The sequence below is a fragment of the Rattus norvegicus genome, chromosome 1 (genome assembly GCF_036323735.1).
Source record: "Rattus norvegicus strain BN/NHsdMcwi chromosome 1, GRCr8, whole genome shotgun sequence".
In the NCBI taxonomy this organism is placed as follows: Eukaryota; Metazoa; Chordata; class Mammalia; order Rodentia; family Muridae; genus Rattus; species Rattus norvegicus.
This window is the reverse complement of record NC_086019.1, coordinates 30,764,485-30,790,366: the sequence shown is the minus strand read 5'-3', so window position 1 is coordinate 30,790,366 and position 25,882 is coordinate 30,764,485. Positions and strand designations below refer to the sequence as shown.

The window sequence follows — 25,882 nt, the reverse complement described above, 5'->3', positions numbered from 1 at the left end:
TAGTAGTGATGAGCACTGTGTGTATAAAATACAATCTTTTTTTCCTACATACAAAAAGCAACTTTTCTGTGGCTACTTTCTATAGCAGACATAAAACTTCTGGGTCACTTTTAGTGGCTAGATTCTATCACCTTTCTTCTTTTATTTCTGGCCTGACAACCCTAATGTCAAGCTCTTGTCTCTGCATAAGCCTGTACTATGCTAGTTTTATTTCTTTTGTTGTGATAGAACATCTCAACCAAAAGCAAGTTTCAGAAAGGGTTTATTTGACTTACAATTACTGGTTAAAGTCCTTCATTTCAAGGAAGTCAGGGCAGGAACTTGAAGCAACTAGTTATACTCATGAATAAATGCATGCATGGAGAGTGCTCAGCTTGTTCTTATACATTCCAGATTCCTTTGTGTAGAGAATGGTGGTGCCCACAGTGGGCGGTCTTCCCTTCACAATTAACATAATCAAGCCAATCCCTCTACGACATGCCCAGGGACCAAGCTAACTGACACAATCCTGCACTGAGACCCTCTTCCTAGGTGATGCTAGATTGTGTCAAGTTGACAAAGCTAGCCAGCACATACTCCATCAAATATACGTAGACATATGCAAATACCTCTCCCCTAAACAAGGCACTGGCTTGATACTTACCATATCCAAACTTTGCTTCAAATTATTAAGGACCCGCCCTACTTCTCTATTTTCCATTTACATTTTAACATTCCTTAAAGTCTAGTTTAGTATATGGCACAGAGAATAAACAAAACAATACTTGAAAACCACAACTGCTTCAGCTAGACAGGGGAAGAAAATTGTATTTGATATTTCAGACCAATAGATAGGACTAAACTCAAATACTATGTGGTTTTATTTAGAAATAAAAGATTGTTCGTTTGTACATCATTTAAGAATTATACCAGTTTATCACTGCACAAGAATGAGAGACAATGGTGCAACTCGAGTCCCTCACATCAAGTACTGCCAAGCTGTTGATCATAATCTGTGAAGTGACTCCTTGTTCATGAGAGCAGATTTTTAACAAGACGAGTATGAAAGGAAACCTAGGTAAGCTATGATGTATAATCACATAAGCTGGTCCTGTAGCTGTCAGGTTTTTCAGTAGGAACGGATAGCAGGAGGTACAGTAGCACAGTCAGCCTCATTCAAGGTCTTGTCAATAACAGGTCTGTAATCCAAAGTAACCTTGGAGAAAAGAGTCAGGGTGAATCAAGGCATGAACATTTACAAACAGCCATTTCTTCTGTGCTTCTGTAAAATTAAACCATCAAGTACATTTACAGGCATGAGAACTTTAAGACAAGTTAGCTATGTAAATTATGGTAATTCCTCCTACCCCATTTCCCTCTACAACTTAAGCTGGCCTCCAACTCAAGCTTCTCCAGCCTTAGCCTCCTGCTACTAGGTGAACAGCTGTCTGTCAGACATTCTGCTTAACTGAGTGAGTCCATGCAAGAATGGGCTTAACTTTCTGAAACTGAAGGACAAAATAAATCCTTAATTCTTCATATCAAGTTATTCATATCAAGTATTTCATCACAGTGATATAAAGAAACTAATAATAGTCACCACTAACTCCCTTCCACAAGCATCAGACATCTGATCATTGCCCAGTGCTCTTTATCTGGTACAGAGGATGAGAGGCAGTCCTATACTTGTGAACCACCCAGACCCTTGATTCTGTCTCTATCAAGAAGCACACCCTCATTCTTCTTCAGTGATATCTTGGTTCTGTTCACAACTGGTTTAACTAGGTTGCTTTCTAAACTTGTGAACCATCAAAGGCCCAAAAGAGTGTCTCGGCACATCCCTGGGCTGATGCATGCCCACATACCTTCCCAGTCTTGGTGTCCACATATGAGAGGGTGTGCTTCCTCCAGTGTTCCGCAAATGGCTTCTTCTGCTGGCCCTCGATGGGCTTGGAGTAATCATACTCATCAATCCGCACCTGAGGTAAAAACAGACCTCCATCTCACGAGAGAACATCAAAACCACAGAAAAGGGGCTGGGGATTTAGCTCAGTGGTAGAGCGCGTACCTAGGAAGCGCAAGGCCCTGGGTTCGGTCCCCAGCTCCGAAAAAAAGAACCAAAAAAAAAAAAAAAAAAAAAAAAAAAACAACACAGAAAACATTAAAGATGGACAGACCAGCCCAGGAGGTGGACACTATGGCAAGGGCTTTTGAAGCCAGGAATGCAAATACACAACACCCACTTCTGCATTTTCTCTTACAATTCTGTAAGTAGATATTAGAATTAAATATCATTTATGTAATTTTTCCTTTGGCTGCACAAATTGAGATTTCTTCCACTTTTCGGCATTTTTAATTTAAATGAGCTTTTGTTTTGTTTTGAGACAGGGTCTCTCTGCATTGCCCTGGCTGTCCTGAAACTCACTATAAACCAGGCTGGCCTCAAACTCAGAGATCCGCTTGCCTCTGCCTCCCAAGTGCTAGGATTAAAGGAACATGCCACTAACTCCTACTCAACTTTTTTGAGTTTAACATTTATACTGAAGCGATTTTAAGTGTCAGTATACTGACTGCTAAGAAGAAAACTTTGCATATGGGAATAGGTCAGATGAGCAAGAGGCTCTTTAAATAAAAATGAAGATCAGATACCTTGCTGTTTCTTCTGAGGAGAGGCAAGAGGAGGTTCCTTACCTAAGCCCAAGAGCTAAAGCGCAGCCCTAGATGTACATCCTACGTATGGGATAAGCCTGCCCAGTGAGCAGAATCTACCTCACACCTTCAGTGCCTTATTCATCTGTTCCTAGCCATGAACCCTGAAGCAGCTCCTTGTGCGTCCTGGATATGCTTGCCCATGTCTCTGCTCAGTTACCTGGTCCCTGCAGGTGAAAACAATGCGTGTTCATAGCGAATGAAAACTTGTGGTTAGCTCACTTTTCTTTCACTTTCCATCCTCCACTGCCCAGAACCTGTGGGCCAATCATGGAAAGTCTAACTCCACTTGATGCATTTATCCTGAACTTGGAGCTACACCCAAGCTTCTCATGTTTTCTAACATCACATGTAAAGTCCAACACGTGTGTTCTATACAGACGATAATAGTCTGCATAAAAACCATGGCCAGGGCAGATCTCTAATTCCTTTTCCAAGCCTCAGGACTGGTCTGATGGGGACTCCGTAAGTCAGCATTTCTGGCGTAGTCACTGGCTGCACTTTACTATTAACCCTGCTAAGAACCAGGCCTGTTCTGCTGACAGATGCTGCATGGGCTGACTCAAAGCAAGGGAAAGATCTGAGAGTAGGAATATGAAGAAAAGATATTGAAGGAAAAAGTATTCTCCTTGATTTTGTTTGGGAAAATAAATGAAACACAGAAAGCAAGCATGGGTGAGAAGAAGTGGGTGGGCAATGTCAGGCCAATGTGATGCATCTCGAATACATACCTTGTAATCTTCCCTGGCATGAGCTCCCCGTGACTCCTTCCGTGCTTCCGCACCATATATGGTCTGCAGTGCGCACAGCATCAGATTCTGCAGCTCCAGCGTCTCCACCAGGTCTGTGTTCCAGACCATTCCTGGGGATACACCAAACCCATGAGAGACAAACAGGACCCAGTCATGGAGGTACTCTGGACTTACTGGCAACACACAGCTATGGGGAAGACAGCTGAACAGCAAGCATGGAATTAGGTGGTGGGAGATGGGACAGATACGGGTCTATCCCAAAGAAGGCAGTGTCCTCTCCAGAGAACTACTGACTCACCCCTGTCAAACGTCTTCAGATGCTGTAGGTCTCCATAGAGCTGGCTGACTTTTTCACAGCCTTCTTGCAGCACACTTCCCACACGGAACACGGCGGCATGGCTCTGCATCGACTACCATAGAAACCATTACAAACCTTTAGTGCAGGAGGACGGGCAGACACTCTTACAACTTTAGACTTTGTACATCAGACAGATGTATACAACTTAAACTAGGAAATTCAGGCTGCGAGTTAAATTTAAACTTAAGGTCCTTTTTTTCCTGGGGAAAGGGTCTTACTGTATAAAGTATGCCACTTTACCTCAGTAGAAATGAAATTCTGATTTAAACTTAATATATTTCTCTGTCTATTATGTATATCTCACAACCAATTCGGATGTCACTTAAAATTAATTCATTTCTCTGGCAGCATCTCTGAAGCACGACCATCCCAGAGTCCAAGTGGGCTAGCAGTGGTGTAGGAGACAGGAGGACTCGTAAAAGGATGCCAGAGAAAGTCAAGTCCCTGGTGCTAAAGCTGCAGCTTATTTCGGCCCTAAATTAGGAACTGCAATGTTCCACGGAGAAGGAAACACTTCTGCACGAGAGGCTCCCCATCACTTCCATACTCTGCTTGGCAAGATGAGGAACAGGTCCTCCTGCTGTCAAGTGCAGGCATCCACGCAGGGTGGCTGTCACTGCGTCTGCTCCTACCTTCTGCATGCTTAGGCGCAGCTCTGATGTTCTTACACTTCCATCAGCAAATCTCAACTTGTCAAGATTCATAACCGACTCTTCTCCAGCATTTGCCTTAATCGGAGGAACTTTATCTCCTTAAAAGAGAACCAGGGGAGAAAAAGAGAAAGATTTTGAATGGCACTCAAATTATATCACAGCCATTCCAGGAGTTTGGAAAGCACAGCACTGCCTTGGCACCAATCTAAGGAGTGAGATACTGACTCAGTCAGTTCTTAAGAACATATACAGAAAAAAGATTGTGCCACTAAGTAGGTAACCATTTTTGAAACTAAAAGACCTATTATATGTGATCAGACTTACTGTTTCTCTAATAAGGAAACTGGTTACCCTTAAGATAGTGGTCTCAATTTGAGGTGTTAGCCTCACACTTTTTCTCATGAAGGGACAACCAGGTAGCTGTCCTATGTGCCTTGAAAAGCTACCTGCTGGTCTTGACTCTCGGGTTCTCTTAACAAAACCTCAAGGGGTATAACTTAGATGTAATGGTAAGCATTGGTGAGGCCCCAGGTTTGATTCCCTGTACCACCTACCCCTATCCCCCCAAAATGAAGAATCTTTAACTTAAAAAAAGTTCTGAGTGAAGCATCTAAAAAGTTATTTTAGATGGCGTATGCACTTTCTAATGAGAAATGCAGGCAACCAGTGCTCCCAGCCACCTCCTCTCAGGGACTCCAGGTACCTGGAGGACTCTTAGGTGTCTCCCAGGCATGCGACTAGTTCATTTTCCTTCCCCTCTCCCTTCTCTGTCTGAGACAGCCATGAACTCAGCATATTCTTCCGATCAGCCCTGAACCAACCATCTTTTACCCCAGCCTTCTGAATATGCAAATTATAGGTGTATGTGCCTGGCTCCTTTTTAGTGCTTAAAAAAATAATCATCAATAAAACTGACTTTTTTGATGATGTACATTTTTAAAATTTCAACACTACTGTAAACAGACTTGTACTTTAAAACTGTTAGACCATTACTCTTTGGGAGAAAATATTACAAACCTTTTCGTCTTTAAAATAAAAGAATTAAATACAGTGAAATTGTTGTCTTTTTGTTTACATTTTGTTAGAAGAACTTTTCAGGTTTTGGCAAAAAGAGTCGTGTTTAAGTAAAACCCCACTAGAACAGCCTAGAAAACGTGATCTATTTCTTCCTTGTAGTTTGCTATTTCCAGGTTAAATCATATGTGCAGCCTTTTGAGTCTTACACTTAGTCCTTTCATTCTGAATTTAAAAATTCTTGGGCTGGAGAGATGGCTCAGCCTCTGCTCTCCCTGACTTCAATTCCCAGAAACCACATGGTAGCTCACAACCATTTATAATGGGATCTGATGTCCTCTTCCGGTGTATCTGAAGACAGCTATAGTGTATTCACATACATAAAATAAATAGATAAAAAATTCTTAATGTATTGTAGAGCCTTTGCATATAAAAGTATAATATATTCTTATAAAACAATTTTTCTCATTCTCAAAGCAGGGAACCTGAGTCTCTGCTTTGTCCTAGAAGTGATTTTGATCCTCTCAAATGCTACTTTCGGTGTCAGAGAAGATCCTTTGAACCCTGCTTATGCATCCTTTACCAGTGAGGCAAGAATGTGCTGGTCTCTATGCCATCACTACTGTTCATCCATAAAAACCACAACCGACATCCACCAGTAACGAGAGGAAAGAATAATGGATGGAACAGGGAGAGGGCCTCTGTTCCTCCTCATGAGGTGTTTGTAAGTGTGTGAATGCTGCTATTCTGAGCAAATAAACAAAACAGCTACCATGAAGGCTCCTTAGAGGTTGGAGCTCTGGTAACCTCCTGGCTCTGGTGTGTACAAGCAAAACTACACTCCAACACAAGGTATGTTTTTCTTTTACACAGTTTTAAGCTATCATAAGGAAATATCAACTGAAATTCATTCAATCCCTGAGGGCAGGGCCTACGTCATCCTTTTATAAATTATAAAATTATATAAATATTATATCTTGTTTTTAAAACAATAAAATTTTTCTATAATTACCAAGAAGTTACAGATTCATTTTTTATTGGACTGCAAACGTAATTTTTTCTTTTCTTTTTTTTTTTTCGGAACTGGGGACCGAACCCAGGGCCTTGCGCTTGCTAGGCAAGCGCTCTACCACTGAGCTAAATCCCCAACCCCCGTAATTTTTTTTTAAAGATTTATTCATTTATTTTATATAAGTACACTGTAGCTATCTTCAGATACACCAGGAGAGGGCATCAGATCTCTTTACAAATGGTTGTGAGCCACCATGTGGTTGCTGGGAATTGAACTCATGACCTCTGGAAGAGCAGTCGGTGCTCTTAACCGCTGAGCCATCCCTCCAGCCCTGCAAACGTAATTTATAACAGGCAAGCAATATGCAATCAACTTCCCCTCAAAATACCAATTTCTTTCTTTTGGTATCTTTATTTTTTAGTTTTTCAAGACAGAGTTTCTCTGTACAGCCCTGACTATCTGGGAATTCTGTAGCCTATGCTGGCCTTGAACTCATAAAGAACCACCTTTCTCTGCCTCCCTACTGCTGGGACTAAAGGCATTTGCCACCACTGTCCAGCAAATGCCAATTTCTTAACAGTGTCTTAAGGACATAATGACAGTAGATTCAAAAAGAAAAAAAAAAAAAAAGAAAAGAAAGCAACCAAGCAAGAAAGCAGAGGGAGGTTGATCTCTAAGAATTCAAAACCAGCCTGGCTGATTTACCAAGTTCTGGGCCAACCAGAGCTATATAATGAACTGTGTCTTAAAAAAACATGACTCGAATCCCTTAGTTTTTTGAATATTAATATTTCCAAGAGTCTAGTCTCAACATCAACGTTTCTATGGGAAAAAGCAGATTTCCTCTATGATCACTAAGCAACAAATAAAGACGATGCAGGCTCCTACAATAGCTTGAGGGCTGGAAGAGAACACATACCAGGCCTGCAAGATTCTGCAATGCTCAGGGCACAGGCTCGGCCAAAGACGACAAGGTCCAAAAGAGAGTTTGCTCCAAGCCGGTTGGCACCATGCACTGAGGCGCAGGCAGCCTCCCCACAGGCGTACAGACCAGGCACAATCTGATCCTGGCCGTTCACGTGCTTCAGCACCTGCAGGCATAGTTCAGATGAGGCAACGAAATCCCTGCGTCCGCATGCTGCCGCCCCAGCAGACTTCCCATGACTGAAGTAGCAAGAGTAAAGGCTGCATCTTCTCTAGTTCACTCTTTAGTACGTCCCCAGTTCTCCTTTTGCTCCAGAACTCTTGCTGTTTGTTACCAAACGGTCAGAGGATGGTTTAGATTCCCCAGAGCGTCAGTCACCACCTGATTTAACTAAGGAATGTGGCAGGTGATGGAACACTAAAGGGATGAGGAAAACAGGATCACCTGTCATCATCAGGTGTCCAAACTAGAAGGACCAGCTGATAAGCACTGTGAACTGCGTATAACCCAAGCGCCAACTGTATATATAGATCACTAATTTGTAAGTTCACTGTAAAAGTACTAAATAATATAGACAGGCACCTGTAAAATGGAAAGAGTGCACACGATTACAGGTAAAATGGAAAGAGTGCACAGGATTACAGGTAAAATGGAAACAGTGCACAGGATTACAGGTAAAATGGAAAGAGTGCACGGGATTACAGGTAAAATGGAAAGAGTGCACAGGATTACAGGTAAAATGGAAACAGTGCACAGGATTACAGGTAAAATGGAAACAGTGCACAGGATTACAGGTAAAATGGAAACAGTGCACAGGATTACAGGTAAAATGGAAACAGTGCACAGGATTACAGGTAAAATGGAAACAGTGCACAGGATTACAGGTAAAATGGAAACAGTGCACAGGATTACAGGTAAAATGGAAACAGTGCACAGGATTACAGGTAAAATGGAAACAGTGCACAGGATTACAGGTAGAGGGGAAATAACATTCTACCTGTTATTCCCAAGCAGATGCACATTCAAGAACATAACCTAGCCTCTCACTGCCTGGCAGGTATGACATTTTATAATTAATATTAAACTATCAAATACACTGCGTTGTTGTTTCTATGCATCTAAGCTCTAAAGGGATTTTTGTGAAGTAGCCTCGTCACTATCACCTGTCCCTTGTAGTTAGTGGGAATCCCGCCCATGTTGTAATGCACAGTGGGAAGGACTGGAATGGGCTCCTTGGTGACATCCACGCCGGCGAAGATCATGGCCGTCTCTGAGATCCCAGGCAGACGCGTGGCCAGCTGCTCAGGGGGCAGATGGTGCAACTGCAGGTAGACGTGATCCTTCTCAGGGCCACAGCCTCTGCAAAGCAACACTGAGCGTGAAGCAGTGACAGGAAGGAAGCTGGACAGCCACTAGGTGAGCCTGACAATCTTGATCTTGAGGGAAACTTCACCTTCATCTATGGTCAGTGTCCCATTGATACCTTTTTTCCTTCAAGTATTTTTTAATCATAGTGTGTCAGGGATACTTCTGTACAAGGACAAGCCAAAAATTAGAAGCCTATACTCACCAATCTTACATCCTTGCCTTGGGTATCATGATTTCCTGTTTTCCTTGGTAAATGTACTAGAAAGTTTCAGACTTCGAAGTTTTAAATTAAAGTGTCAAACCCATATTAAGTCCCTAGAGTAAAGCCAGGCACTAGGAACCTGAGGCAATTTTACTGAAAGAGAAGTGACACACAAGCCCTGAAGAGCACCTGCCGAGACGCCTGTGGTGACTCCTAAGGCTGTGAGTCTCACCCTCACACCAAGAATACACGAGGATATGTTTACAAGCTGATGTGAAGAAGACAGGATATACCATAAACTAACATGCTTGTCAAAATAATGGAGTAGCTTTATTCTCTAACCTTAACCCTGAGGGTAGGGTACCTGTCTGCAAAAGTTAAAGTACTAAAATATATAGCTGTGACCTAATGGCTTCCAAAGAGAAAGAGGACACGTTTATCCACCTGCCTACAACTCCCGCATCCCTGGAGGGGAATTACAAACCTTCCTTCACGGATCTCGAGAGTCATGGATCGAGACACAACATCTCTTGATGCTAGGTCCTTGGCAACAGGGGCATATCTCTCCATGAACCTTTCGCCTTGGCTGTTGATGAGAATGCCTCCCTCTCCACGGCACCCTTCTGTGATGAGGCAGCCAGCACCATAGATACCTGTAAGAACCCAGGTGACTAAATGTTTATGAATGAATGAGGACTAGGCAACCACTCCAAACGGTTAATCCTTTTTTAGAAGTGACTTTTTGGGAGAAAAGGAAAGGAAACACAAAGAATGTTAAATTCAAAATAAGAAGAAAAGTCAAGTAGGAGGAGGAATGTGTGTTCGAAGCAGCAGAGACAAACTAGAAAGCACAAGAGATCCACCAACAGCAGCTCATTCACAGGATCTAACCCATACTCTGATTAAACATCATCTATGCTTAGTAGACTTAGTTTCTTTAAATATATCTTTATACCAAGAAATGTGGCAACAAATTTAAGCAGGAATAAGACAGCCTAGGGAATTTCTATCTTAAGTACCCAAAGAGCGAAAATTATTTTAGTGGTTAATATTTATGTTTGTATCAAGTCTAAAAATTCACTCATTTCAGGTCTATGATGGCCCCAGGTACTAAGAAGTCTCTCCTCAGAGGCAAAAAAAAAAAAAAAAAAGTAACTCATTTAAGTCACAGAGCTATTAAAGGGCAAAGCCCACATTCAAACCAGAGGAGCACGATGAAGGTTCTTAATATAATTTTGTGTCCTTCAGTGTGAGGAAAAACAAGGAATGCCACACACTGAGTTTTAAGGGAAGACGCTAATTAAGGGTTATTTAACGCTAACTTTCCTTTTATATGCCCAAAAGGTTACATGCTCTAAAAGTGCTTTTCACTTTTCACAGCTTCAGTAACATCTGTTAGGTTGTTTATTTCTTATAAGTTGAAAAGAAAGCATAAAAAATGGAGTGCTAATCACAGCACATGAGGGGCAATCCAGAGGCTTGGGGACACCAGACAGAAATTGAAGACAGACAACTAACTCACTTTTTATTCTATCTTTGCTCATCTCTTTCCTCTGACAGGAAGAGCTAATTTCTCCCACAACTAGCTCTTTCTCTTCCAAATCCAAACCCTAACTTTGGCATCAGCTGCAGTCTGCTCTGTTCAAACTTCACATCCCGCTTACCACAAGTACCTAAACCCTGAACCCAGAATCTATCATGAACTGCCTCTATGGACCCAGGAGAAAGCCCTCCGTGAGGACTCAAGGAGGGAGACGTGAACCCCAAAGCAATTAATAGGTGTTGCATGCTTACAATACACAGAAGAGCCCAGAGCCACACAGGCTCTGTCCTACCTGTGGGGTGGAACTGAACAAATTCTAAGTCCTGGCAAGGTAAACCAGCCCGAGTGACCATGGCTGTGCCGTCCCCTGTGCTGGTGTGGGCAGAAGTACAGCTGAAGTAGGTTCGCCCATAGCCCCTGAAAACAGAGAACAGTGAGTGTAAGCGTCAGTCCACCAAACCTCTTCTTATGTAGTGCAGCCTCTGGAGCCCCAACCTCTAACGACCCCTTGCTTGTAATGTACTTGGATACATGGCACGCAGTACTGGGAGGCCACATTTGTGACGCTGCTATGGGCTGGACGCTGGGAGACAGAGCAGGGAAATGCTGTGTTTTTGTATTTTGGTACTCTGTGCTTTATCTTCAAAGAATTTTCCTGATATGGATATATAACTTTTATAATGAGTCTTAGGGTTTCACTGCTGTGAAGAGACAACATGACCACGGCAGCTCTTCTAAAGGAAACATTGGAGCTGGCTTCCGAGTTCCAGTCCATTGTCATCATGGTGGGAAGCATGGCAGCGCTCAGGCAGACACGGTGCTGGAGAAGGAGCCGAGATCTACATCTTCATCTACAGGCAGCAAAAGGACACTGCCACACTAGGTCTAGCTGGCGTACAAGAAACCTCTAAGCCTGCCCACATAGTGACATCGGCCACACCTCCTAATAGTGCCACTCCCTGTGGGCCGAGCATTTAAACACAGGAGTCTATAGGGGCCATTCCCGTTCAGATCACCACATAATGAAAAGTGTTGTTTGTTGATTTGTTATTTTCCTTTACTATTTCTCGCCCAGCTTTACTATGCATTTGTAAGAAGTCCATATGATCTGATAATGTACACTGGTAACCGATTTCATTAACACATAACTTGTAAGAAGTCCATATGATCAGATAATGTACACTGGTAACCAATTTCATTAACACATAACTGCATAATTATCCTTGCTTCGTGGGGTGGGCACTTAAGACTCTTGGCAACTGTATTATTACTACAGCTAACATGTTATTAGATTTCAGAAACGGCTCGTCTCAGACTAAGATTGTTTTTATTTGAATATAAATGTCCCCAACGTACGAAAGTACGTTGAAAAGGCTTGGTCTATGGCTACTGCATTATTGGGAGATTGTGAAGCCTTTAAGACATGGGGCTTTATTGGAGCAAGCAGATCTCTCAAGGCATGTCCTTAGGAACATATACAGTCTTTTTGCCATGAAGCTGTCTCCCATGATATACTTGTCCTGCTCAAACACATCAATCCATGTTCCGTGGACTGAACCCACTGAAAACATTAGCCAAAATAACCCTTTCCCTGCATGTTGTTTTGGTTACAGTAACACAGTCTGGTCATGGTGAGTACTACCTCAAACATTTGCATAGGTGGTCTATTCATGACGTGATTATGCTGACTTCATCCCCTTCCCATAGACAGCTATGGTGGGACTGCCACGCCATGTTAAGTTTCACTCTTCTGGCTTCAGGTATGAGAGTTTGTGTGTGGGCCTGATGATGACAATGGGTGTCTTTCTTGATTGCACTACATTTTATTGACTCCAAGAGCTTGTCAACTAGCTGGCTAGTGTCTCTAGGCAGCATAGGCTGGAGAGTCCCTACTCTGCCTCCCAAGTCATGGAACGCACACAGGACTACACTTGCTCAGTTTTACGTGGGATCTGGGCATCCAAGGTCGGATTCTCATATGGAGGCGGCAAGTACCTTGTCTGCTCAGACCTCTCCTCAGTCTTCCTTAGTTTTGTGAGGCGCTTCCATAGTAACCATCAATTTACCTTTAGACTTTTAGGGCACTTTTCGCTATACCTTAATTTTTTTTTTTTAAGATTTTATGTTTGTGTGTCTGTGTGAGTTATGCAACATGTGTGTCAATGCCCAAAATGGCTACCTCAAAGCTGGAGTTCCAGGGTGTTGTGAGCCTTCTGAACTGAATGCTGGGACCAGAACTTAGGTCCTCTGCCAGAGTAGCAGCTCTTAATACTGAGCCATTTCTCCGCCCATTGTTTTAAGAAAAAACAAAACAAAACAGGCACTGCCATGGCGTGAATATGGGAGTCAGAGGAAAACGTTAAGGACTTTATCTGTTCTCCTACTCAGGAAACTGCCAGACTTGTATGGCAACTGCTTTTACCCAGTATGCTGGTTTGATTAAAAGCGGCCCCCATAAGCTCATACATTTAAATACTTAGTCCCCGCCTAGTGGAACTGTTTGAGAAGGTGCCACTTTGATGTCTCAGAAGACTCCAGATCCTCTCTGCCTCGTGGTACTAGATCAAGACTGAGCTCTTAGCTCTTTCACTCCATCGTCACAGATTCTTGTCCTCTGAAACTGGAGGTTAGATTTAACATTTTCTTTTATAGGTTGCCTTGGCCATGGCTTTTATCAAATAACTTAGAAGTACAGTAACTACGAGAGCTGGTCCCTCTTCTCTACATCTTCATCAACATTTACCATCATCTGTTTCTTTACATTAACCCATCTCACAACGTGCATGTTACTTCAGCCCTCCAGATGTCTAATGGTGCTGAGCACCTTTCCTAGGTCTGCTGACCACGTGCATCCCTCAGTCCTCAGGGAAATTACTCAGGTTCTAGCCTACTGAACAATGTCTGTCTACTTAACCTTTCCTTCCTTTCCTTTTTTTGGGGGGAGGGGGTGGTAAAGGAGGATGAGTCCGATGCCATGTGGATTCTAGACAACAAATACTCTACAACTGAGACATATCCTCAGCTCAGAACTTTAAAAATGTAAAAATGAAATCATATAAACTGAAATGTACTTATTTTCATCATGCAGGAAGAGAGTACATTATAGTACGTCTTGATCCTAAGAATCAGTGTACGTAGTAAACAAGAAAGCAGGAACGTTTATGTGAAAGTACCATGTGACACTCCAGGCTTATTATTTATATAAGGACAGGTAAAGTAAGTTTTATAATCCCAAATTTAGCCCTATTATGGTCAGAGAACATCTATATTGTGACAAAGGTACCAAGGCTGGGAAAGGTTACCTTCCACATGAGGTGACATGAAGCCTACATCTGATCCATTGCTCTGAACCATTTTATTTTATTTAACAACAACAACAAAAAAACAAAACAAAAACAAAAAACAAAAACCCCAAACACTCTGCCCCCATGCCGACACTCAACTTTTATATAAAAAATTAAATACAGTAAACTCCTACCCAGTAGCAATAATAGTGTTCTTTGCTCTTATTCGGTGTATGGACCCATCTTCTATGCACAGTGCAATGACACCACGGCACTCCCCATTTTCCATCAGAAGATCCAGTGCGAAATACTCCACAAAATAACTGGTGTCATACCGCAGAGACTGTAAGAAAAGGATCCTACATTCCAAACTGCATGTAAGATTAATATTAAAGCAATACTCCAGTATGCCCAGACTTGGGGGTGCAGTAGGCAGTGCTGATGAGCATTCCCGTGCACATAGGGGAGTCAGCTCTGACAATGCTACCAGGGGTGGATCTGATAGTCCTGTGGTTCATGCAAGGAGTTGTAAAGAGCACAGGCAAACTCTCAAAATGACCCAGAACAAGCACATACTGTCGTTATTGTTTCGTGTCCTCAGCCTAAAGGAAGCTACTGGAGCTCTAATATTTGCATGTTAACCAGGTGGCACTGCCTTCCCAAGACAGAGCTCAGATTATTGATTATCTGGACATGACTGATTCTCTACCTTTTGCTGCAACCCTGTAATACAGTTCCCTCATACTGTAATAACTCCCAACCATAAAACTATTTTTGTTGCTACTTCATAACTATAATTTTGCTACTGTTATGAGTGGTAATATAAGTATGTGTTTTCCAGTGGTCTTTTGTGGGTTGCAACCCACAGGCTGATCTAGTGGCCACATCCACTCAAGACTTCGTCCAGTTCAGTGGTGAAGTAGTAACACCACTGTACCCATCAGTTAAGAAGCTGAGAGCTGCTAAAAGTGCGTTAACAGACTTGGCGCTTTAAGGGCTGGCCACTGAAGTGTGCTCACACTGGCCCCGGTGAGTAAGTATACGGGCAAAACAAACTAGACTTGTTCTTCTTTTTGGTAGGGGGAATCCAGGAGGTTACACAGGATGGGGGCAGACCTGGGTAAAGTCTGAGAAGTGAGTGTGGTTGGGGTACATGATGTGAACCCCCCAAAATCAATAATAATATTATGCTAGAGAGAAAGACTACTTCCTCTGCTCTTGGCATGTTATGAAGCACAAACTGAAAATGGTAAGCAGTGATTAGCAATTCAACTTCCCAAAACAGACACAAGAATAACATAGTCGTAGAGACAGCTTTCACAAGTACCTGCTCGGTACTTTCACATTAATATTATTTCAGGTACCTTACTATTTGTGTTAGGTTTTTTTCTTTTTGTCAATCTGACAGACTACTCATCGAAGAGAGAGCCTCAACTGAAAACTGCTACCATAAAACTGGACTGGAGGCAAGCCTTCGGCAGCATTTCCTTTACTGATGATACGAGGAGGCCCAGCCACTAGGTGTGGTGCCACCCCAGGGGAGGTCCAGGGCTGTATAAAAACGAAGGCTGAGGAAGCCACAGGGAGCAAATCACAAACACTGTTCCTCCACGGATTCCACAGCAATCCCTTCCTCAGGGTCCTGCCCTGACTTCCCTTTATGATAGACTAAAACTATAAAGTGAAACAAACCCTTTCTCCCTAAGTTGCTTTTGGTTATAGTCTTTGTCACAGCTATCAAGGTAAAACACTACTGTTTGTTTTTTTTAAACAAGCCATGGGGTGATTGCCTCCTGTCCTATGACATTCCACTGTTTCCGCACGTCAGCCTTACTCGTCCATACAAGGTGTGTAAGAGTGAGTGGCCCGTCCGATCAGCGACACAGCAACACCGATGGGCCTGCCCGCCTTTCCCGAACTTGAGGCTCTGTCCACCAAATGCACGCTGATAAATCCTCCCGTCTTCAGTCCTGCTAAACGGCATACCGTAATTTTCTAGCTGTGAAACACAAAACAAGCAAAAATATATTATCTTAAACAAGTAAAAATACTCATTTTTGTAACAAATTTGCACCAAACCCAAAATCTAAAGCTTCAATACTATGAAAACACTGATAATTCAGGGAGGGAAAAAAATCTTAAGTGAGCTGCATAGTTACAGGAAAAACTTTCCTCATTGGTTCATTACCAGGGACGGGACCCGAGGCTCGACTGCAGTGGGCATGCATCCCCTCAGCCCTACCCCCAGCCCTCTCGCTACCTTTTTACCAGATTCTTTTGTAGTATAAGCGGAGCACATAAGCAATGACCCGAGTTCCCTTCACTTACCTCAACCACGGAGGCAGGAGCTTGCTCTGTCATGTAATGGATGGCATCCTGATCCCCCAGCCAGTCAGAGCCTTTCACAGTGTCATAGAAATGCCATCTCCAGTTGTCCTCTTCCATGTTCCCCAGGGCAGCATTGATACCTCCCTGGAAACACCATACAACTGCTTATCTGTCTTAATGGCCTCTGCAGCCCACCTCCTCCCTTAGACCTGATTCAGAGAAAGCAAACTCCTTATGCGGTGACTCTTCATGAGGGTTAAGGAGCAGTAAGGCAGGACAGATTTCGAGTCATGAGACTTCCCCAGAGTAGACAGGTGGCTTAATCTTTATTTGTGATGGGAATGTTGTCTGATCTTCAGGCCTGAAGACTAGAAAAGACCCTTGTAACTCACCCATTGCTCATCTACCTGACAACTAAAGGTTCAACAAACCCATCTAGAAATGCTATACAGTCTCACTGTATAGCCCAGCTTAGAGATGTTATACAGAGTCTCACCGTATAGCCCAGCTTAGAAATGTTATACAGAGTCTCACTGTATAGCCTAGCTTAGAGATGTTATACAGAGTCTCACTGTATAGCCCAGCTTAGAACGTACTTTGTAGATGAGACTGGCTTTGAACTCATAGAGATCCTCCTACTTCTGTTTCTACCTCCTCCCAAAAGTGCTAGAATTAAAGGTTTGGATCACCATGCCTGGTGTCCAACTTATATTTCAATTCATTCTTTTTATATAATCTTTTTACAAAAGAAGGTACACTAGTATGATTTGATTGTTTCTCAATGGTTCGTGTATTGGAAGGAGATACAATACACAGCACAATGGTGGACCCTTTGGCCTTTGGGGATATGTACTCGAGAGGAATTTTACTAGACCCTAGATAGTTCCTGTAAGTGTTCCTGTAAAAGAGCAAGACTAGTCCAGTCACTGAGCCACCGCTGTGGACTCAGCTGCCTCCCCCTTGAGCCTCCTAGCTTCCCCATAATCCCTGCTGTGTTGTCCCCACCCCGCCCCGCCCCCACCTCTCCTGAAGCTGCCTGCTGCAGGGTTTCTACCAAGGAAAAGAATCCTACCCTATGTCTGCTATCCAGAACCTCCACTCTTTTGACCTCTTTGCTGATGTAAGTAAGGGTGATGAGCTCTTTTCTGCAGGCACTGAGGATTATATCCATATAAGAATTCAACAGAGAAGTGGCAGGAAGACACTACTGTCCAAGGGATTGCTAATGATTACCATAAGAAGGAACTGGTGAAGGCATTCAAGAAGAAATTTGCCTGCAATTATACTGTAATTGAGCATCCAGAATATGGAGAAGTAATTCAGCTCCAGATGACCAGCTTGAGAACACATGCGGTTTCCTGATAGAGACTGGACTGGCTAAGGTCAGTCAGTTGAAGGTTCATGGGTTTTAACTGCTGTGACTCTCTGAAGCTTACGTGAGAATTTTCTTGCAATGAGTAGAATTTCCTTCTGTCCCTTGTCACAAGTTTAAAAACCTCAAAACCTGTATAATGTAATCTAGAGTCCACTTTCACCTGGACTAGTGTAATGTCTTCATGCAATAGGCTGAAAGGAGCCAAGTCCCTCATTTAAACACGTCAAGCAGGAAGCTCTGGCAGCTTCCGTCTTGAAACAGTGATAACAAGGCTTCAGCTGAGCCCCGAGAGAATGTTACCACTTGAATGGCCCAGGAGAAAGAGAAGCTGGATAGCATCACACCAGCTATACCACTAGAGGGAGCTCTTGACAGTAAAAAGAACCCCGGGTGTCTGACTAGGTAGGCAGAATTCAGAAGGGGCCACCTTTTCAGAGGTCATAAACATCTTACCACCAGGGTTATCTTTTGAACCAGACATATCCTAGCTAAGGGACACTGAAAGAACTGAAGGGTGAAGCCAGCCTGGTATTAGTTAAACTTATATGACAGGAAAATACCAAACTAATGCCATAAGTCATGTGGCTAGCTACGGAGATTTCAAATCACCACCAGCAGCTGCCCAATGTCATTTGAAGTAACAAACTTTTGTTCTTTTAGTTAGAGTTTTTACTGTTTTCTTTTCCCTTCCAGTTTTAAAGTTATGTAAGGTATTTAAATTTTTATTAAATAAAACTTGTTTTCAGGGGAAAAAGAAACAAAACAAAACATGCATTTTCTGGTCTCCTGTCTGGTAAACGACTTCTTCCTCTCATAAGATCACATCGTGGTGGAATCTGCCATACCACATTGCTGGCAAGGGACCCCTCACCAAAGGCCAAATGCATAGAGCTAACCAATTTTTGGACTTTACAATCTCTTTCTTTATATGTTACCAAACATTGAATATTGTTTTATAACAATGAGAATAAATATACATATCTTATTTCCTTCTCTTCCCAATTGTTGTTCAGTAAGCTTTGTAAAAGCTGACCTAAGCTGAATTTCTTCCCTTTTCATGACTACCATGCCTTAGTATTCCCAGTTATGGTATCTTTCAGTTTGGATGAGTCACAAGGAAGAACTAAGAACCTTATGGGAACTGAATAAATGCTGTTACTTTCTTTTCTTCTTTATTCAACCCCTCCAATGTAAAACTACTTGGAAATAGAATGTGTAACTGACAGTACCTATCACGTTACTGTTACCTGAAAACCAGGCCACAGATGCTGGTCTTCTGCGAGTTCTCAAGTCTCCAGAACTAGTCTCACTCTGCCTACAGCTAATTCTCCTTAATAACTAGTTGCCAAACTATTCACCCCACTGTTACAACTGTACTGCCCATCACATTAAAATTTTACAACAGTAGTGCGAATGATCTATTCGCGTTTCCCTTTTCCTCCAGGCCATGATTTCTTGCAGTGTGTTTTAATCCTTTAGCTTACAAACCACTCTTCCAGCTAAGTGCTCAGAGCATGCATCAGCAAAACAGAGACGAAGGAAGCCGTTCCCGCTCTGGGAAACCATTGAACCTCGCTACTGGCTAAGGAAAAACTACTCCAGATACCAGGAAAGAAAGTCAAACAGGATTCTGCTAATCATATAAAAATTAGTATTACTAATAATGATACCAGTGATCCAATACAAATCATTGTAATTTTTCTCAACTTGAGAGTATCAGAGGCCAGTGTTCTTCTATTTTTCTGCATGGTGCTACCGGCAGATGGCAGAACCTTTAGGAGAGGGGACCTGATGAGAAGGACTTAAGCACTGGCGTATGCCTGTGAGGGGATACAGCACCCTATCTTCTCTGTTGTGTTTAGTTCCTGGCTGCCTTGAGATGAGGAAAGTAGCATCTGGTACCATATGCTCCCCCAGTGACATAGTGCGCTGCCACAGGCTCAAAGAGCCCAGCCATGTCGTCTTGGCTGGAACCTATGAAACCACAACTCGAACTAAGTCTGTCTTCTTTCTAAGTTTATTACCTCAGGTATTTGTCTCAGTGATAAAACACTGTCTAAACTTAAGATCTGGCCCATGCAAACATTTTTTTTAAACCAGGGAATAAATGTAAAGGAAACTGAACCATGAGAGGGGGACACACGGGAGGCAAGACGGCTTGAAAAGACCCATGTATGAAAATAACAATGAAATGTCAACCCTGCAATGGTCCTGAGGAAGAGATTCCAAGCAGGGACTTGTAAAGTGAGAATGAATGATGGACCGGATGCCAACAACTATGGCTGAAGCTTAATAAGAAGGCAAGAATTTGTATTACAAGAGGGGTGGTGCTCTACAAGATGGGTAGGCATCAAAAGAGGCCCTTTTTCTTACCTGTGCTGCAACAGTATGTGAGCGGGTAGGAAAGAGCTTTGTAAGGCATGCCGTGTTAAAGCCTGCCTCAGAAAGGCCGAATGCAGCTCGCAAGCCTGCCCCGCCTGCACCTACAACCACAGCATCAAACTCATGGTCCACCACGGGGTACTGGGTAGAAATCTGAAAAGGAAACTCAGCCATTCATTACATATTTAACTTCAGAAAGCATCAAGACGATAATTACAAAACAATCATGGGAAAGAAAAGCTGCTGTGCACAGAAAGGCTTCCAGTCCTGTTCTGGCTTGAGCGTGCACTCTTGGTGTTGAAGTGTGGTACAGACAATGAACCAGCAGTCAGATTTCATGGACAATAGAAGGACTGCTACACACACACACACATTATTTTTATTTTTGGTTTTGAGACATCATCTTGCTCAGGCTACCTCAAAACTCATCATCTTCCTGCTTCTGCTTCCCAAGTGCTGGGGCTAAAAGTACATGCTATTGCACCTAGCTTTTAAAAAAAGATTTCTGAGAGCACTTCAAATTTTTAACATTCCAATCTTTCTACTCTGCCACCAAAGCAGGGAAGTGTAAAAGCAGAAGAAAACATCACCACGATGAACTCTAACTGTGTCTTTTTCTCAATGGTTTTACTCCCATGTCCATAACCATATCCGTTTGTCTACAGGAACTTAATGCACACACAGATAATGCTTCTTCACCTGCAATGTACCAGTCTCTCTTGAAAACAATGTTGCTATTAAGTTAGCATGTTTCAGTTTGCCTAGGTACAGCACAACTATATTTCAGGCCTACATTTAGGGGGAGGGTCTGTGTGGGAAGATTTATTACTGAGAAATTATCAAGCAATATTCCATAACCCTGCTAGTTCATGTGATTAAAAACTTGTAATGTTCATATTTTTTAAACAGAAAGCAAAACAGGCTAAATACAGAGGAGCCTCAACTCCAGTAGCCAGTCTTATTTGGTGCAGGAATCCCACTGTTCATCACAGCATATACAGCTTATTAATATCTTCCTATTTTGTTACTTTACCTAAATTTAGAGTTTAGTTTAGATAAAGATTTACAACAAAAATGTCAGTATTTATCTATATAAGTGTTTCTATAATTATTACACTACACACATTTGAGCATACAATACCCCCAAAAACATTTTCTTTAAATATGTACAATATTCAAATATGTTAAAGTAGTTATAGATTATAATCCTTCAAAGCAAGAAAAGCTGTTTGCAAGTTGGGCATAACGGTATACACCTTTAATCCTAACAGAGTTAGATGGTTTTCTATGAATTTGAGATTAGCCTGGTCTACATAACAAACTCCAGGACAGCCAGAGCTACATAGGGAGACCTTGACTTGAATAAAACAAAAACAAGAATTGTTTATAATTGAGCAGTAAACTTACCGCGTCTGAAACTTTAGCGGATGCCTTCTTGCTCTCACCAACAGAGAAGTGAAAGCCACGAGTCTGTGTTTGGAGAGATATGAACAGTGTTAGGTTTTGAAGGAACAGAAGCAGAAGGGAATGAATTAATACTTTCCTTCTAAATTGTTAACCTTCATATTTATCAAGTTGTCCCCATTCTTCTAGAAAGTTTACCTGGGATCCTGACTAAGAGGCAAAGACTCGGGTCTCGTCCTCTCTACTGACTGGGCATTCTAGGAAAAGCCTTTTCCAAAACAGCCTGTTTCCCAGCAGGGAACTGCTGACCCTTGCTTTGCAGTGTACTACTTTGATAACTCAATAAAGAATGGCAAAGAATCCCACATGGATGTATTTCCTAAATATGAAGCATTTTTACTGGCTCCATCTTAACCTTTCCATACTGGCTCTCTGCAAGTCCTTCAAGAATTTTGAAGAAAATGAACGAGATGGCATTCTGGGAGACTTGTACTCTGGAAGGTTGCTACGTACGTATCGAAACAAGGTAAACTTTAAGCTGAGGAATAAAAGCATTTATCCCTTTACCATACACGACCAAGACTTTAGCCATACCCCCTCTCAGGGATCAGGCCTGTTCTCCCTGACTGGTTGTCCTTAGCCTTCCTCGGGAAACTTTAACTCTGCACATCCAAGATTAAGATAAACATATACTCAAGGAACCTAGTGTCAGTAAAATCAGTTCACCGTGAATCCAGTCAGCCATTAGAGGGATTAAAAATTTCATTTTACTAGCTCTATTTAAAAAGACCAAAATATGATGAAGAGACTTGGACATATCCTCAAAAAGGTTCTAGGTAGTTACGTACACTCAGTAATCAGAAAAGGGGAAAACACGAATGATCTTAAGAATCGAATGTTTTTACTGGAGCAGAGGCTGTACCTAAAGCTGTTACCTGTCTGGGAATCTGTTCCCCGACTGGGCTGTTTGTCTGGTCTCAGTGGGAAAGGATGTGCCTAACCCTGCAGAATTGATGCTCCAAGGTAGGGGAATACTCAGGGGGCCCCTTACCCCTCAGAGAAGGGGAAGAAGGATGGGGGTGTGAGAGGGAGACTAGGAGGAGGAACAGCAATCAGGATATAAAATGAATAAATAAGAAGGGGAAAATTATTAGAAAATACCTGTGACAATTAAAAACTATCCCTATGTTTTTGAAGAGACATTATTATATGACATGAGAAAATCTGTAAGACAATGTGGAGGATCGGAGAAGAGATCTGGCGACACAGAACGAGTAACGTCCTTGTAAGCTGGAAGGCCTCGCGTCATGGCAGGGCCTAACACAGACACTTAGTTACTTAGTTACTGAAACAGCGTCTTACTGTGTCCATCTGGCTGGCTGGCCTTGAACTCAGAGATCCACCTACCTCTGCCCACAGAGTGCTGATATTAAAGGTATGCAACACTAGGAAAACATATTTTTCAACCGTCTCTAAATATTTCATAGTTGGGGGAGGGGGGATGCGTGCCACAATAAACAAAAGTGGAAGTCAGAGGACAATCTGTGTTGATTCTGTGGGTCCCAGAGCCACAACTCAAGTTGTTAGGCTTGGTGACAAACGCCTTTACCTGCAAGCCATGTCTCTAGCCCCATTTATATTTACTTTAATAATTCTAATTACGACACAGTTTCTTGGATTTCTAAGTAAATCTGAATTAGTAATGTGACAGACTTCAACTTTACAATATCCAGCCCATTAACTTGTTTTCATTGACGAGGCAAGCTTTTAAAAAAAATTTTTATGGTAAATTTTTAGAAACATGAACATGAATGAGGAAATTAACTACACTGTAACAAAAAGGCCCGTATACCTTGTCCAGTTGACCAAGGGCTCTAATTTAAGAAGTTGGCGAGAGGATGAGAAGAGCAGAGGCTACTAATTAATCCAACAGGCAAAGGGCCTCAGTATGCTAAGCATCTCATCTGTTGCAGTTCAAATCATCTTCTACACAATTCTTGCAATTATAAAATCACCCAATGAAGATCTAAAAAGTGCTGGCACAGGGAGAGGAAGTAGTGTAAGATAACTAAATTCTTTTATCGTTCAGAAAATGATGTCTAAAAACCTATCTATTTGCTACAGAAATGGAGGTAAATAGTGCACAATAGCGCTATTTTAGAAATTGCTTCCATTACTGAACAGAATAGTTTATGTCTCATTTATAGAGCTTTCTTCATCATAATGATTAAAAAACAGAACATGTGCAGTTATTTTCATTACGAGGTCTAGCTTTTAGGGACGGCCAGATGACTCAGTGGGGCAAAGATGCTTCTTGCTAAGCCTAAGAACATGAGCTTGATCCCCAGGATTCACTCTGAGGGAGAGAAGCTATGCTGTCTGCTGACCTCTATACAGTATGTGCGAACGAACACACGCAAACACATGTAATACAGTTTTTAATTTCATTATTTTAAAGTAGAGATGCTTAACATACAGTTCACAGGGATATCTATCCCTGGCTTGGATGACTATAGCTTAAACTTTCAGAGGCTACCTCATAAGTCTCATAATCCACACAGAAAAAACTGAAGGTCAGTGAGAACTATGGACCCAAATTGTGTACTTTTCCCACTATCTGAAGATCTTTGGGGCGAATCCCCAAGAAACTCCGAATTTGGATTAAAACCCTGGTTATGAATAAATACTAAGCCAGAAGTCTTCAAATGAACCAAGAAAAACATCACACGATGAAGAATTGAATGTCACTGGTTTTATGATGATCCCCAGAAGCCAAACAAAACGGTTTGCCTGTAGAGGCCTAACTAAATCATAATTCTAGATATACAGTGAAGCATTAAAAGCAACTCATCCAAAGAAAAGGATTTATTCTACTATGATGCTTCCTGTGTTTTCCCTAAGAATTCTGTGAACTTTCTAGAAATCAGATGTCCTTGTTCTTAGTTTTTCTATGAATTGAACAAGTGTAAATGTTTGTGAGTCACTGATGCACTGGGACTATGCGAAGCAAAACAAAGACAAAATAAATCTGACGAAAGTAAGTATCTAGGTCTTAGTCTCCAGAGCAATCACGGAGCACTAGCCTAGGATGATGGCATACTGATGTAGAGGAAATGAAGTGGAAGAATTGATTTTATAAAGGATTTATTAATAGGCTTGCTTAGGAGACATTAAATCACACAAAATAGTATTTAGCTAAGGAAGTGTTGCCTCCGAAAATACCCCAAAGATATGAGTATAGTAACCAGGCCTGTTAGACATAAGTAAAACGAAGAATTCTAGGATGTAAATGTTCCTTCAGCAGGACTGAGCAGTTATTAGGCTCCATTCCCTTAAAAAGGATCTGGGATCTGAAAGGACTTTAAGGATGTCAACATATGCTATGCATAAACCTAAGGTGTATACAAGTTAGTAAAAATATTCTATTCTTGACTGTTCCTTTTTGAGCATTACTCAGAGCTGGGCTCAGACTGTCATTTTTATTTTCCTGAGTGTGTGGAGTGAACCCTGGGCATGGGGTGGGCTCACCTATTTCTGCTAAACTACAATTCTGCTACAATTACAAGTTGCTGATCTATTATTTCCTGTAAAATGCTTCAATGATCGGTACTTAAAACCCTCCTTGCAGAGGCCAAGGGTTAGTAGGAGTCTGTGGCAGCAAACACAAACCAGCAAAGTTATCAATGTTTGAAAATGCCTTCTGGTCTTGTAAGAATAGCTGCCAAGTAACCCTTGCACATTTAATTGAACATAAAATTTAATATCTACCTCGGAAAGTAGACAATTGTAGCCAATTATATGCACAATGCAAGAGATACAGTTCAATGTCTTGGGGGCATTTAGTCATTAAATTGTTAAGTAGGTAGGTAGGCCCGTTCACTTTAAAAAACTCAACCTGTCAAATTTAGTTTGCATTAATATAACCTTAGGAATCTAACGAATAATATGTCACCAGCAAAGAGTACACTGAGATAAGATCTGACAATCTGGGGAGGCCAACTCGGATCCTTGCAGCCCTGAGACACTCTGTGACTCTCTTCCAATGCAAAACAGAAGCCGCAAAATTGGATGAACACAGTGCAGAAGTCTCACCTGATATTTTCAAATCTCTCTCTGATATTTAAAAACAGTAGCTAAGACTACTACACAAAACCTTAGTGTCCACACCCAGGCTACCAACGGATTCGCGGATCTGCCCACATCCAGAGTGCCACAGGCTGGTCCCTCCCGTTAACCTTGGAGAACTTTGCTAAGACCAAGACAGGGAAGGCCAGACTCCATGCCCGCGACCTCGGGGTCATGACCTTCGCCGGAACGGTGTCCGCTTCCGCCCGCTGCACCTTCCCAGATCCAATTCAACTCGGGTGGGATCGCAGGATTAGACGCATTCCTGGTGCCCGCCATACCGTGGCACTAACTCACCGCCCCAGCTAGAGCCAAGCGCCGCCCGCGAAGAAGTCTCGAAACTGCGCCAACCCCGGCCATGTTTGCCTTCCCGCAAGCCTCAGCGATAGACTGCGCTTGCGCACCGAGCCGCGCTGGTGTGGCGCTTGGAAGGCTCTGCGCCTGCGCAACACGCTCCTCCTGGCTCGCC

General features: G+C 42.3%; 1 protein-coding gene and 1 pseudogene across 1 annotated transcript; one reads left to right on the top strand and one right to left on the bottom strand.

Annotated features, from left to right (window-relative positions):
• Positions 1 to 843: 843 nt before the first annotated feature.
• Sdha (succinate dehydrogenase complex flavoprotein subunit A) lies at positions 844 to 25,814 on the bottom strand. Its single transcript, NM_130428.1, is given in 15 exon segments — positions 844 to 1,195; positions 1,845 to 1,958; positions 3,420 to 3,550; positions 3,739 to 3,850; positions 4,431 to 4,549; positions 7,397 to 7,568; positions 8,566 to 8,761; positions 9,457 to 9,625; positions 10,808 to 10,932; positions 13,994 to 14,142; positions 15,634 to 15,798; positions 16,128 to 16,271; positions 19,876 to 20,037; positions 21,292 to 21,354; positions 25,711 to 25,814. Coding segments are annotated over 15 exon segments (1,971 nt in total). The 5' UTR covers positions 25,774 to 25,814; the 3' UTR covers positions 844 to 1,108.
• Positions 17,203 to 17,539, top strand: Eif1-ps5 (eukaryotic translation initiation factor 1, pseudogene 5; annotated as a pseudogene).
• Positions 25,815 to 25,882: the final 68 nt, after the last annotated feature.